This window comes from Scomber japonicus, chromosome 19 (assembly GCF_027409825.1).
Source record: "Scomber japonicus isolate fScoJap1 chromosome 19, fScoJap1.pri, whole genome shotgun sequence".
In the NCBI taxonomy this organism is placed as follows: domain Eukaryota; kingdom Metazoa; phylum Chordata; class Actinopteri; order Scombriformes; family Scombridae; genus Scomber; species Scomber japonicus.
The window spans coordinates 6,203,591-6,217,652 of NC_070596.1; the positions used below are offsets into that span (position 1 = coordinate 6,203,591).

General features: G+C 36.2%; 2 protein-coding genes across 2 annotated transcripts in view; one reads left to right on the forward strand and one right to left on the reverse strand.

Moving 5' to 3' along the window:
* pum3 (pumilio RNA-binding family member 3) overlaps window positions 1–14,062 on the forward strand; it is a 260,316-nt gene that overhangs the window by 145,459 nt on the left and 100,795 nt on the right. The window lies entirely within an intron of this gene.
* rab27b (RAB27B, member RAS oncogene family) overlaps window positions 9,746–14,062 on the reverse strand; it is a 61,671-nt gene continuing 57,354 nt past the window's right edge. The window contains exons 4-6 of the mRNA XM_053339700.1: window positions 12,430–12,533; window positions 12,151–12,274; window positions 9,746–10,369 (exon numbers count right to left, since the gene is read on the reverse strand). Coding sequence (XP_053195675.1) covers window positions 10,183–10,369; window positions 12,151–12,274; window positions 12,430–12,533 — 415 coding nt within the window. The 3' untranslated portion in view covers window positions 9,746–10,182. The remainder of the gene's footprint in view (window positions 10,370–12,150; window positions 12,275–12,429; window positions 12,534–14,062) is intronic.

The following is a 14,062-nucleotide window of genomic DNA, read 5'->3' on the forward strand; positions in this document are numbered from 1 at the left end:
ATTTCGAAGCTTCAAAGATTGATCTTTAAAAACCCTGAGTCAGAGATATTCTGCTCTCTGACTCATGTTCAACTATATTCACTCATCGGCATTGAACACAGAATTAATGGCAGATGCTCATTTCAGCTAGTGTTGTTAGCGTTTTGGCCTCTTTCTGAGAAAAAAAAAGAAGAAGCAACAAGTGATCATGTACACATGTCCACCAGGATCTTTTCATTCACCACTACTGGCTCACTTTATTTATGGATCCAGTCATTTCCTATTAATTCTCCAGAAGGTTTCCTGGAAAGAACTCTGGTACTGATGATAGAAGAAACAAAGACAGCATTGAACTGCTCCTTTTATATTTATTCTCCATGCATGTTAAATTGTATCCTTGCCTGTAGAAAAACACTGATCTTTCATGCTCACGCTAGCAATTCATTGGAGCTAATTCACTGATTCACTGAAATTGAACTGTGTCTCTACAGTATTTTTCATATAATTTGTACCAAATTGTATTCTTCTTTCCTGGAAACGTTGTGGGAAATTAAGACCTTATTTATGTATCGCCCTCTTCTGGTAGGAGCAAGAAGTACAACAGTAGCCAGTTTTCATTTACATATCAATGGAGAGAAGCTCTTGGTGGACTCAGCTTCACTGTCACTGTGAAAGACTTGTCAAGCAATAAAGTTAGACATTATTCTATCACACTGAATATGCACTAGAATCATGATCTACTTGTTTACCAAAGAGCATGAAATGAATGTACAGGAGTCTGGTGCAAAGAGATGCTGACACACATAAAGGGAAAGCCTACTGGGGACAATAAGGTGATGATAAGTATTTGATTAAGGTACTGTGTAGTTAGTCATCTGTCTTTGTAGAGACAGCTAGAGTTTGTTAGAATTTAGTTAGAGCTTTAAACAGCCAGAAGTAGATTTTGTAGGGTGAGTTTTATAGGTCATCCAGTTGCACAAAAGCTTTACGGCCTTAAGTCTGAACACCAGTATACTTCAGTTTGGAGCGTGACTCATTTAAATCAAGGTATCACTGGTTGCTTGTAAATTCCATTGCCATCGCAGATTAAGCAGCATTTTTTTTTTTTTAATGGAGCTTTGCTGACAGGTCTTTGATAAGGAGGGAATAGCTGTTTGGTATAACATGTATGTGAGCTGGCCACATCCATCTGCAGTATTTGAACATTTTCCACACCAGTACACATATGACACACAGCGAGGTGAAACTGCGGAGAAGGGATCTCACCTTTGGATGTGATAGTTGCTTTTTTTGAATCCCAACTAAGCAACATTTAGGATATTATTTATATTGAATACTTCTTTGTGTTTGTCTTTTTTGTTTTTTTCATTTGAAGATTTGTGAATTTTCTGTATTTGCGATCGCTTGCAGGGCAAAAATAATTTCAGAGAATGGAATGTATGATTTTAGAGCTGTTAGAGCTTTAGGGTTTTTTGCTGCTGTAGTGACTCACTTCACCTCCCACAGGTCTGTTCATTTGATAAGATTTTGGGATTAGATTTTTTTAGAAACAAAAAAAGCGGTTTTAAAAAAAAAAAGGAAAAAAAAGGAAATCATGTTTTACACTTTGTCTAAAATGCATCTTGTGTCTTTTACTGTGGGCGCCTTAAACAATTCAGGATGGAAAGCAATATGTTTACTAAAAATACAGTGTGCAAATGTTTAAAGTGCAACAAATGAGACAGTTTTGGTCTCATAAGTAATCTGTAAATACTGTCTGGATACAAGATGTATGTCAGTCAATTAGTAGTGGAAGTGTGGAAGAAGAAAAAACGTAATTGTTTATCATGTTAAAAATACAGTTTTATGCTGTGTGGTTTTCTGTACCATCTGCTCAATGTTTTCTAGTTTAGAGGAAATATTTGACACACAGGGCCAAGTAATGAAATTCAAATCAACAGAAGCCTAATTGCTGGTTTCATTAAGGCTCTTTGATGGTTTAATCTTAAGAAAACGGACTTCCTCCTTCTGACGGTGTTGAAAGTAAACTGAAACAATATTCTGCATGTTCTCTGCTTGGGGGACATTTGTTGTAAACAAATGAAGCTAATATTTAGATGCTGTTTGAATTCTCTGTCATGTTTACATTTGATGGTGTATTTTGCTTTTTGAAAACAGTTCTCTCTCTGAAAGTTTCAGATCATTCTTAGCTTTTGGGTATAAAATAGCTACACAATATCATTTGTGTATTTTGGTTTATCTTTTGTCATAACAAAAGAAAGTGACACTGTCTGCAAATACTTATGTAAAAAGAATGAAAATACACAACTTATTTTTTATACTCACACTTCACATTCTGCTGGTTCTAATGTTCTGTTCGGGTATTTATTTTTGTTTGTCTCTCATTTGGCGAGAAGTTTCTTAAATAAATCCTTCTTCCACTGTGAACTCTGAGTATTGTTTGTGTGTTTCTTGTCTTTTCCAAATGTGGATGTAAAACCATCACATGGTTACTTTAAGAGGTGTTATTTTGTACCATACGTAAAATGCATGTACATGTTTCTACCTGGTTGTCAGAGAACGGTCTAAAGTCATTTGAGCAACTGCACAAAATTACTAACTGTAATTACAGACTAGGCAGTGACAGAAAAGTTGACTTGCAGAAGTAATTTGATAATACTTAGAGCAAGAATGTGTTAAACTATTGGTTTAACATGTATTAGCCAATTTACTACAGATAACTTACAGCATTACAGCTTACTTTCCAAACATGCTACTTTGTTTCAGAATTGTGTCTTTTGCCAGTAGTCAGTAGAACATCTTGTGGAGGAGCTAAATAATTACAAGGATTTTAAATCCAAGTGAGGCCACATAGTTGCTGTGAATTAATTCATCAAGGTATGTAAAGTAGCATAATTTCAGGGTTAATCAGTTCTTTATATAGGCAGAAACAGTTGAACATCATCTGCATAGTAATGATACAAATTAAAAAATCGGCTAATCACTTGTGATTTTATAAGTCATCCACAGCCTTAATTAAATGTAGGGGCAGTAGTAAGGCTATAGCCTTACTTAGAAGTAAGGCTGTAGCCTTACTTATATGTAGGCTTATCAGTTGTATTGTTTTTTTTTGAGTCATCCACACATTGATCTCATCAAGGTAAGGCCTTACTTAGATGTAGGGGCAGTAGTAAGGCTATAGCCTTACTTAGATGTAAGCTAATCAGTTATTGTGATTTTATGAGTCATCCACACATTGATCTCATCCAGGTAAGGCCTTACTTAGATGTAGGGGCAGTAGTAAGGCTATAGCCTTACTTAGATGTAGGCTAATCAGTTGTAATGATTTTATGAGTCATCCACACATTGATCTCATCAAGGTCTGCAAAGTAGCATTATTTAGAGCTAATCAGTTCTTCATAAAGGGTACTGTAGATAAAGTTGAATATAATCTGCATAGTAATGATACAAGGTGAAAAAATTGGCCCAAGGATTGAACCTTGAGGAGAAATTTGAGTTGCTATGGTTTTATATCAGGGAAGGCATTTGGGAATGGTTCTAGTGTCATTCAGCTTGATTCTTTAAGGAAGCCAATTTATTGTGATTTAATTTATCAATCACAATAAAACCTGAATAAATGCCTAATTGTTATAATCAATGACCCTGCTCTGACTAACCAGCTGTGTCCCTACATACACACACAGTGAAGTGATGAAGCATGATGTTCTGGTTGCAGACAAAAACAACAAACTCGACATTTTCCAAACTTATTATAGTACTAAGTCATCTTTAATTAGCTGTCAGATCTTACAATGCGTGGATGAAGTTACTGCAAAGTCAGTTAATCATCATCTACAGTAAATGCTTCAGCTGAATGAAATGCAAACAAGTGACTTTACAAAGATACTCATCAAAACATACCTAAACATGTTCAGTTGCTGATTATAACACTTTGATAACCAAAAAGCCATTTTTTTCATTTTATAATGATTTTATATGTATTAATATTAACTAATAACTAAAACGGGACATACTGTTCAGCATCTATGTCGAAAACAACAGAAATATGTATTAAATTCACACGTCATGAAATGTGACAGAAGAAACTGAATCAATGTTGGGGAACTCTCACCAAAGCTGCTGTCTGATAAACATGTCATAAATTTTGATAATGATCTGATAGTCATTGCCAAGGCGGGGCGTTCCTGTGACTTTATTGGTCCTTTTTCATGATAAAAACAAGGTGTCCCATCTTAAGGGCCCCTCTTGTATGTTATCAAGCTAATGTGTTTATATGTGTTTCATTCAACTATTTCATAAAACTTTGAATTCTAAAATGTTAGCAAATGTATGTATGTTAATGTAAATATTAACATGCAAACAAATGTTAGCCTACTGACACTTTAGCTAAGGCTACTGAAGAAACACTGCAGCTCATGAATGAAATTATTATCATCCCCCATCTCTCTTCCATGTCAAAGTTATTGCAATTAATCCTCTGGGGACAGTGAATGTCTCTAACATAGCCCATGACAATCCACAATAGTCGTTGAGATATTTCAATGAAAACATTAGAATTAATCCTCTAGGAACCATAAATAATCATTTATAATCCCATGGCAATTCATCCAATAGTTGTCAAGATATTCCCTCAGAACCACAGTTGTCAGCCTGATGGTAGCCCTAGAAGAAAAGTCCATTTACCAAAGTCAGTGAAATTCATCCTTTGGGGACTATGAGTGTCTGTACACAATTTTATGGCAATTCAATAGTAAAATAGCCATAGATATTTTATTTGGATCAAACTGCTGAGATAAACAGACCAACCAACACTGCCATCCCTAGATCCAGTAGCTAAAAATGAATATTTCAGGGCTTGAATGATGAAAACTAACTAACTAAAATACTAAAAAAATATAGTATTTTGTTTATGTGTAGAGTTGCAGAATTCCGTTAACACCCGATCAACACAGAAACGCCACGCCGCTACTGCTATCAGACTCTTCTAGATCAACCAATCAAAGAAAAGCTTTTTTTCTCTTTTCTGATGATCATCCATGTTGAAGGGGGAGGGAAAAAAAACTCGAAGGATAAAACAAACACAGAGATTTATTTGCAGCTCTGACATCAGAAACACCGAACGCATCACAGGTCATTTCATTCTCATGGTGTCAAACATGCTGACAGTGCAACAAATCCAACAAACACACACAGGCATTGATACACACAGTGAAAACTGAAACGTTCACAAACCGCAGGCATCAGAGAGAATTCACACAGAGGATTTCCAAAAATAAAAGCTCTTAGAGGTACTTGGATCGGTTAGTTGTCTCGATATATCGGGCACAAAAGAACAACATACTGTAATGACTTCCATTCTCTTTTGCATCTGCTTTGTAATCTATAATCAACAATGCATTAAAATATTCAGTAGCTCACAAACTTTACAGAGGATCAGACAGAAGAGTTAATAACAGGCACAACATGACTCTTCAAACAGTGTAAACTTTTAAAGTGAATTCATAAACTACATTTAAGACTGAGAAGGTTTACGGTGGAGATGCGTCAAGAGAAACATGTCAGATACGAGTGTGGCACAACTGAATACTGAATTGAAACAAAAAGGAATCAAAGGACACATTTGAATGAAATTTGACGAAAATATGATGCGCAACGTAAAAAGGAAAGCTCAGATAAAAGCTGACAAATTGGAAGATTGTCACATTGAAAAGGCATTGGTTCAAGGTTTTTAGGCAAATGGTTGTTTATTTGGAAATACTAAGAACAGCAGTGCCAATCATAACCAATTACCTTTTTTCTGTTAATGCTTGTTATGTTATGTTAATGCTTTTTATCAATAATATTTTTGTCTCTTTTCTCTGTTTGAGCTGATATGTCTTTTATTTTCATTGTAAAATGAACAACAATTGCATTAGCTGGGTCTTTTTGATCAGTAAGGCCTTGCATGACATTTTCAGGTAACCAATGTCTTTTTTAACTCATAGTTTAATCTTTGCACCCAACTTTTACCAAAAATATGGATACTTTTCAAAATAACATTCAAGTGAGAAACCTGATTAGTGGTTTTAATGAAACACTTGTTAAGCTTTTAAAGACTTTTAAAAGACACTTGTAAGACATTTTAAAGCTGCATTAATCAAAGATTTCATAGAAAAACTGGATGTGTAATGTGAAAGTTGGTGCTCATAGTGGACCAACAGAGAATTAGAATGACCTCTGCAGCACTATACTAAGCATTTTAGCCTCTTTTAGCTCAGAGTTTTGGTCTTAATGCAGCTGTATTGAGTAAACAGGCTCTGATAAACCCACTGCACTGACCTGCCAGCAACAAACGGTGGAGAGACAATGGCAGGGAGATAGATATTGTTCTCAGTAAATGGTGGAGACCAAACCTGAGCTATTAGGAGAATGAATATTACCTTTACATTCATCAGGTGGACACAAACACAATGGGATGATAATGTTGTTCTGTGTCTGTTCAACATAACTTTACAAGCTGATAATATGTTAATGCTGTTTCACTGCCCATGAGTGGACAAAAATTCAATTAATGCAGCTTTAAATCAAACCATCATACAGGTAAATCTTTGGAGACATTTTTACTGAAATTTCTTGCTCCACTGTAACTGAACTTTATGTATGAAACAAAACATAAAACCTACAATGTGTATTAAGAGGATTTCATGAGCTATTCCATGCATCTCAGTAAGTAGAAGATGACGTTATAATGTGAGCCAGGCTCCTAGTTTTTTTTTTTTTTTTTTACATCAATCTGTTAAGGTTTTTATATTTTATAATTGAAAGGTTGTGAGTGTTTAATATAATAATAATAATAATAATGATAATAATAATATGGCACTGTGATCAGATGTTGGTAGACGACATGGCTTTCAAACAACAAAACAGACACACTCACGTACACATACGAAACATTTTTTAAATGTGAAGGCAGTTTTTCTCTGAGTGAACAGCAGAATGAGGTTTGGGTTTGTAGAAAACCAATGCTTGTTTGTGGTGTTTCCTTGTTTTTTTTTCTGTTCTTGTTTTTTTGGCACACTGGCAGATTAAAGGTGACAGCGAGGTGAAGCCAAAGTGTTACAGCACCTAAACTGAGGGTCTTTTAATGGAATACACAATACAAAAATAGCCTATTACTGAAAAAACCCAAACACATTTAATCAAACATTGAAATGTTTTCATTTTTAAAAGACCACAGCTGTATTTTTGCTGTTAAATATCAACATTTACTGCTCACCCATGTTGCTGCCACTGGTTTTACTCTCAGTACACTTTGAAAACCAACCTGCAGTGATCTTAATAAGCTTAACATGATGCAGCTGTGACTTAAATGCTTAAAATGCCAACAGGTGGTAAGCAGAAATTTGTTATCTTCATTCATGTGCAAATCAACATCTCAACATTTTTCATGATGTAAGGCAGATCAATGTGTGATTTGATTTAAGGAAAATTGTTGAGTTACATTGGTACATTTAAAGAAATGACATTTTCAACTCAATTACATGGCCAATTAATATGAATGCTTTTCATTGCACTCAAGTATAGCGTCCGGGTGCAAAATATACAGCCTTTTAAGAGAAATGTAATTTGGTTTAGTATGAATTTTGCTGGTTTTCTGCAAAGCAATTCTTAAATGACTAAATGGAAAAACAATGATAGTGTTAAGCAACAATAAAAAGGTGTGTTAAAAAACTTCTACTTCGTCAAATTGTTTAAAATAGTGTGTTTTCTTCATGTTAGAGACACATTTTGTCAATGAATTTGAAATTTCTGGGTTAATTTGACAACTGAGCTCAAAGAACACTGAAGCAGTGAAAAATGAATCACAAGTATAAAAGCAGCTGGATGGTTTTCTCTTGACTTACATGAAAATAAAAAAGGGTGTGTGAAATATAAAGAATATAACCAAAAAAATGACAACAGTAATAATCTATGTTTTAATAATTCTTTTAATATAAATAATTGGTCACTCTATATTCTAACATATATGGGGCCTTAAAGCGATATTTCACTTTGTGTAATTTTTTTTGTGAAGAAAAGATAAGGTCAAAATCTAATCAGTTGCTCTGAGGATCTGATGTCACCAGACTGAGGTGATCCCCACCCCCCATTTGATTTTCAGCCGATCTTCTTACAAAATGCCACATTACTCCTATCTGTAAAATAGCCATTGTCTTGTCTTTTTTTAGGCTGTGTTAAGTCGCAGTGATAATGGTCCCCAGAGCAGCCTGTATTTTTAGCTGACTTGTCTCAAACTTAGATTCAACCCTCTGTGAAACCACAGTGAAATAATGCTTTAAAAGCCAAGGCAGTAGATCAGTTTGGAACAATATGTTTATCCTGGTCTATAACAAATGTTCATGATGTACAATGTTGGCAACGTTTTTTCCTCTGTTGCACATGTGCCATGCTGTACCCATATTGGCCCTACAATTTAAATAGTATAATGTCTGCAAATCTGCAATCAGCCAAGTCTAGCAGTAGCTTTGTTCACGCAAAATAGCAAAATATAACTAGCCAGGGTATTAAAAAGCGCTAGCTGAAACATAAGGTTTTCAATCTGAATAATCCGAATTAAAGATACTAATGAAAATTTAAAAGTATCCTTAATAGGAAAATGGTCAACTTTGATATGTTAATGCTACAGCATGAATTTATGAGCATACAGTCCACTTCCTAAAAAAAGCTAAACGTATCACATGGTATCTAAAGCCAGATAGATGGACAACTGTAGAGAAAACCTTCAAATAAGCGTTAGCTAAAAAGTTACAAACATAAACCTAACTAGCTGTTGCGGATTAACAGGCAAAGGAGACGGGTACAAAAATGCTATTTTTTCTGTATTACCATTGCCTGATAGATTTGTTTCCATATGAACATTACTGTATACACTGTAGACTGGCTTTACTGTAAAACACTCATCAGTTGCTTTTGCTATTAGTAGTAGACACGACTAAAAAAGCATGGATATTCCATGTTAGCTTGTTAGCTGCTAGCTACCTTATGCAAACAAGACGTTATTGATAAGTTAAAGCCATGGATACTATTATTATTATTACTATTATACTAATTTCAGTTGCTTTTGTTAATATTAGTGTGCCACTAGTAGACACAGCTAGCTAACGTAGGATATCCTACGCTAGCTAGTCAGCTGCTAGCTACATTATGCAGACAAATCATGGATTGGTTATGGCCATGGATACTCATTTCTGATGGGTCAGTTTTAATTTTTAGATAACTGCACGGCTCAGAAGTAGCATCATCAGGTTTAAATATAACTCGTAGATGGAAGGCTGCTACAGGTTCTCCCTCTTGTTGAACAGCAACATTTCTGCCAAGACTATTAAAAATGAGTAGGCTACTGAATTATTTATGTAACAAGCCTGTCTCCTCAGCCACACAATTTGGTGCATTTTTTAAACAAATGTGTTACATCCAAGAACTAGACCAAACTGGTTCAAATGCTGACAAACTGCCACACATGGCAAATAAAGGTACAGCACAGGAAACAGTGTGAAACAAGGAAAAATACAAGTAAAAACACACAGGTGCTCATCCTGGTCCAGGAGGAAAAGTTTGAGGAGGGGACAATGACGCAATTTACACAGCCTGTCATCCAGTGATAGCCTAAACAGAAAGTGTTTAGAAAGTCAAATCTTTCCCTTGTTAAAAAGTGATGAGTAGATCAGACTTTAAACAATCCAAATTCCTTTGCCTGTTTAGATCCATTTAAAATCATTAAGAGAAATTGGGAGTGTGCACAGCTTAATTCCCAGGCTGCAGGTTTTAAATGAGGCACATTATGTGTCTGACAGTGATGAAACTGTCCCCTCCTGTTTTAATTTCCTTCTAAACAGAGATCAAGCATGGATGGAGCCCAAGGGCAGACAGGCTGGGAATGTATTAACCTGATTATCCACTAGAGGGAGATAGGGTTGTTTCATTGCCAGAGTGGTTGACAGTTTGGGTGGAAAAGGTAGAAAAAAGGGTGGAAAAAGAAAGAAAAAAGGAGGAGAACATGGATAATGGTTAGTTTTAGAAAGAAGGGAGCAAAGAGGAGAAGACAAAGAAACATGCAATCAAAGATGTCAGAGAAGAAGAAAGTATAAAAAGGAGGGAATGTGGCGAGTAGAAAGGACAGACGACAGGGGAGCTGACTGGTCGTTTCCTGAATCGGCTCTTCATTTAGCATGCACATTTCTTCTCGTTAGGTGGCGCAGCGGCAAGTTTTGTGGCCCCGTTGCCATTGGCTGGCTCAGCGGGCGGTTTGTCGACGCACTGCTCCATCCTCTTCATGACCAGGTCCAACAGTGTTATCACTGCCTTGTCGACCTCTGCTCCCGTCGCTGCACTCGTCTCAAAGTACGGGATCCTGTGAGGAACAAGAGTAGAAATATTTGATTAAAAAGGAGCAGTGTCTAAGATTTTGTGCTGAGTTTGCAGATTACAACCAACTGAATAGACCTCTGCCTCTTCTTCCAAGCATGTAGGAGAACTTAAAGTGACTGTGAAAGAACCTCTCTAGAACCAGAGTTTGGTTTGTCCATTCTGGGCTTTTGTATAATGGTGGTGCAACACGGTGGCCTCTATAAGAAGACCCCCTCCCTCTGCTTATTCAAAGCACAAAAAGTCTTATTTTCAGGTGATTATACATTAATTAAAACATACTTTTGAATATTCTGTCTCTGCTACATCTGTTCCACTTGATACCACTAAATTATACACACTGGTCCTTTAAAAGGTCCAAAACATTGGAATGGAATTTAGTCAATTTAATGCTGTTATAACAGCGTAAGCAACACTGGTTTGATTCAAAATTGTGAAAATACTAAGTATAATAGCATATTAATTATTTAACTAAGTATTCATTAATAATATAATAAGTGTATGTATATGAAAACAAGGAAGTCACATCATTTAAGCCATTGTGCAATTCCTCCTTTCATGTTACATTTCAATAAAGCTCTTCACTTATAAATGATATATTAACAATGAAAGACTTGCACAGTGTCTAATTTGTACAGAGCTGTAAGTGGATGATTGTCATTCCACTCTATTATGTGCCACATAAAGGGCAGATGCGTGTATAATATTCTCGCAATATTCTGACAATGATTATCATTCTGTGCTTTCATTCAGTGGGTAACTACTCTCAGTGAGTACTCAGTAGCCCCCTCCCCACATTTATTTTGATTGTTAGACGTCCAGATCAGAAGTGCTCTTATTCCCACGAGCAATTCTTTCCTCATTACTCTTTTTTTTTCTCTCAACACTTTCATTAATTCATCCAGTATAATAGATTAATTTTCATTTAGTAATGTATGACGTACACCCTTTCAGTTTACAGCCTCTTATATGTGAAGATATAAGAAGCTATCAGATGTTATTGCTGCTTTGTCCATGGATTCATTGTTATAATACACCCATTCTAACTTATATTGTCAGACAGTTTATTGAGTAATTGACAGACAGACAGATTTCAAACTCGTTTAAACTCCTTCAACAGCCTCAACATTCTTAAGTTTAAAACAGCACTTAGTACTTCCTGGAACATAAGTTTGTTGCTAGGCAACATCAGATGGAGGTCTTGGCAGGCAGGAATGACACCAGGAAATGATTTTTAGTTGTCTAACTTCCTGTTAGACGAGGTAAAAGTTAAAAATCGGAAGAAGAAATTGATGTCATTGCTGCACGTCTGTGATGTTTTGTTTTGCCTCACTGCTCGTCTTACAATCTGCCTACTCTTCATAAAATACCCAGATTTCTGCTGTCTGCTGTGTGTGTGTGTGTGTGTGTGTGTGTGTGTGTGTGTGTGTGTGTGTGTGTGTGTGTGTGTGTGTTTTGTAATGTCACAATTGTCAAAGCAAATCATGACCAGAGGTCCACTGTAGGACTGTATTGAGTGTAATGCCTAAACTTTACTTCTTTAAGACTTTTTAGGAATAAAGAAATATATGAACATATGTTCTTGTACTGTATATGTTTGACAAATGTTATTTAAATTACGATTGGGCACAAAGCACAAAACATCAAAAGGGTTAGGAAGGAGTCATCAGTAAAAGTGCAGATCCTTTCACCTGGCTTTATCTTGTAAACATAAATTGTTGTATGTAAAGTGTAGAAATATATTCTAAACATGATTAATAAACATACCCGTATTTATCTGCCAGCTCCTTGGCCTGTTTCTCCTGAACCTCACGTTGGTCAGCCAGGTCCGCCTTGTTTCCTACCAACACGATGTCTGGGTTCTCACAGTAGGCGTTGGCCTGTAGCTGGCCTGGAAATCAACACAAATAAACAGCAAAAAACACACAAAAAAATCATATGTTAAAAACTGCACCCATTAATGTGTAACAGCAGTAGACAGGATCCTGAGCAGAAGCAATGCAAGTTTCAAAACACGTTAAAAAAAACAAGACTTTAACAACATACTCATCCAGTTTCTGACATTGAGGAAGCTCTGCTGGCTGGTGAGATCAAACATCAGCAGGAACCCCATGGCATCCCTGAAGAACGCTGTTGTCAGGCTGCGGAACCTGGAACACACACACACACACACACACACACACACACACACACACACACACACACACACACACACACACACACACACACACACACACACAAACCAGTTATATTCTGACATACTGTACATTCTAAATGCCTTTTGCACTTAACCAAGATTACAGGAGAGGCTTTAACTCAAATCAACAGGCGTAACTGAGCTGCAGCTAGCATCTCAGCAATGACCACTTCAAATGATATCTGCAGCAAACATTCTGATGAAAGGATCATACAGGTGGAATAACGACTTTAATTACACAATTCAATGATCAACTAGATCAGTTATCAGATATAAAGACATCTGCTCTGTTACACATTGAAGAAAGGTAATTATAAAATTATGAAACTAAGACTGACTCATCCTGCAGTGAGTCATCCTTAAAAAACAGATTTAACAGATCGAGGCCAATTCCAATTAAAGACCGCACGCGCACACACACATACACACGCACACACACACACACACACACACACACACACACACACACACACACACATTCATGATTGATATATGGCACACATACATGCTCTGACTGCTGTTCCCTGTCCAACTGATCAGTGTGATAATTCATGCTGTGAACTTTATCATTTTACAAACTTTGTCAAAACTAGACTTGCCAATTTTGATATTTGGCCCTAATACCCCATATCAGTGTAATAACGGAATATTGAGGATGAACTGACAGACCTAAAAACATCCTTTTTTTCAGTCTCAATCTTTTTTTGGTAGTGGCAATACTAGTTAGTGACTTTCTGGAGCATTTCTGTCACCATGAGGTTGTCAGGTAAGCAGAGGCTGCAGAAGTCACTGCATCTCGCCAGAAATAGTCCAGCACATGATCCTCCATAAAACCACAACATAATGTATTTAAATTTCAGGTTTTGTACAGATTAAACAAGATATATGTAATACCTTAATCAGGGAGCTTTAGAGGTGCTGGTAGGCAGTGTTGGGGTCATTACTCAAAAAAGTAATGTATTACTTTACTCAATTACTCCCTTAGCATGCTGAGATGATGTGTAGAAATAATATATCAACAAATAAAATCAGTCTTGGCTAACCCTAACCCTAACCCACCATGATGTACAAATAATAATTGCCTAAAATAATATATCAAAATAAGAGACTGGCCTTCCTAACACCATTATGCATATGAACGGCATTTCACAGGCCAAACACAATCAAATAAACTCACTTGACTTGCTCACGTTAAATTACCGCATTGCAAATAAATGTACTGTGATTACAGTACTGCGTTACATAATAAGGCGTTACACATAACACTGCTGGTAGGTGTATTTTGTTCACTTTGGACAGAGCCAGGCTAGCTGTTTCCCTTAGTTTCTGGTCTTTACACTAAGCTAAGCTAACTAGCTGCTTGTTCCAGCTACAAAATTAAAAGGCCAGATATGAGTATGGTATCTTTGTAAGCTTTTCTAAAAATGCTGAAATGTCCCTTTAATATTGTCTTTAAATCAGAACACACAAGCTAAATTATTG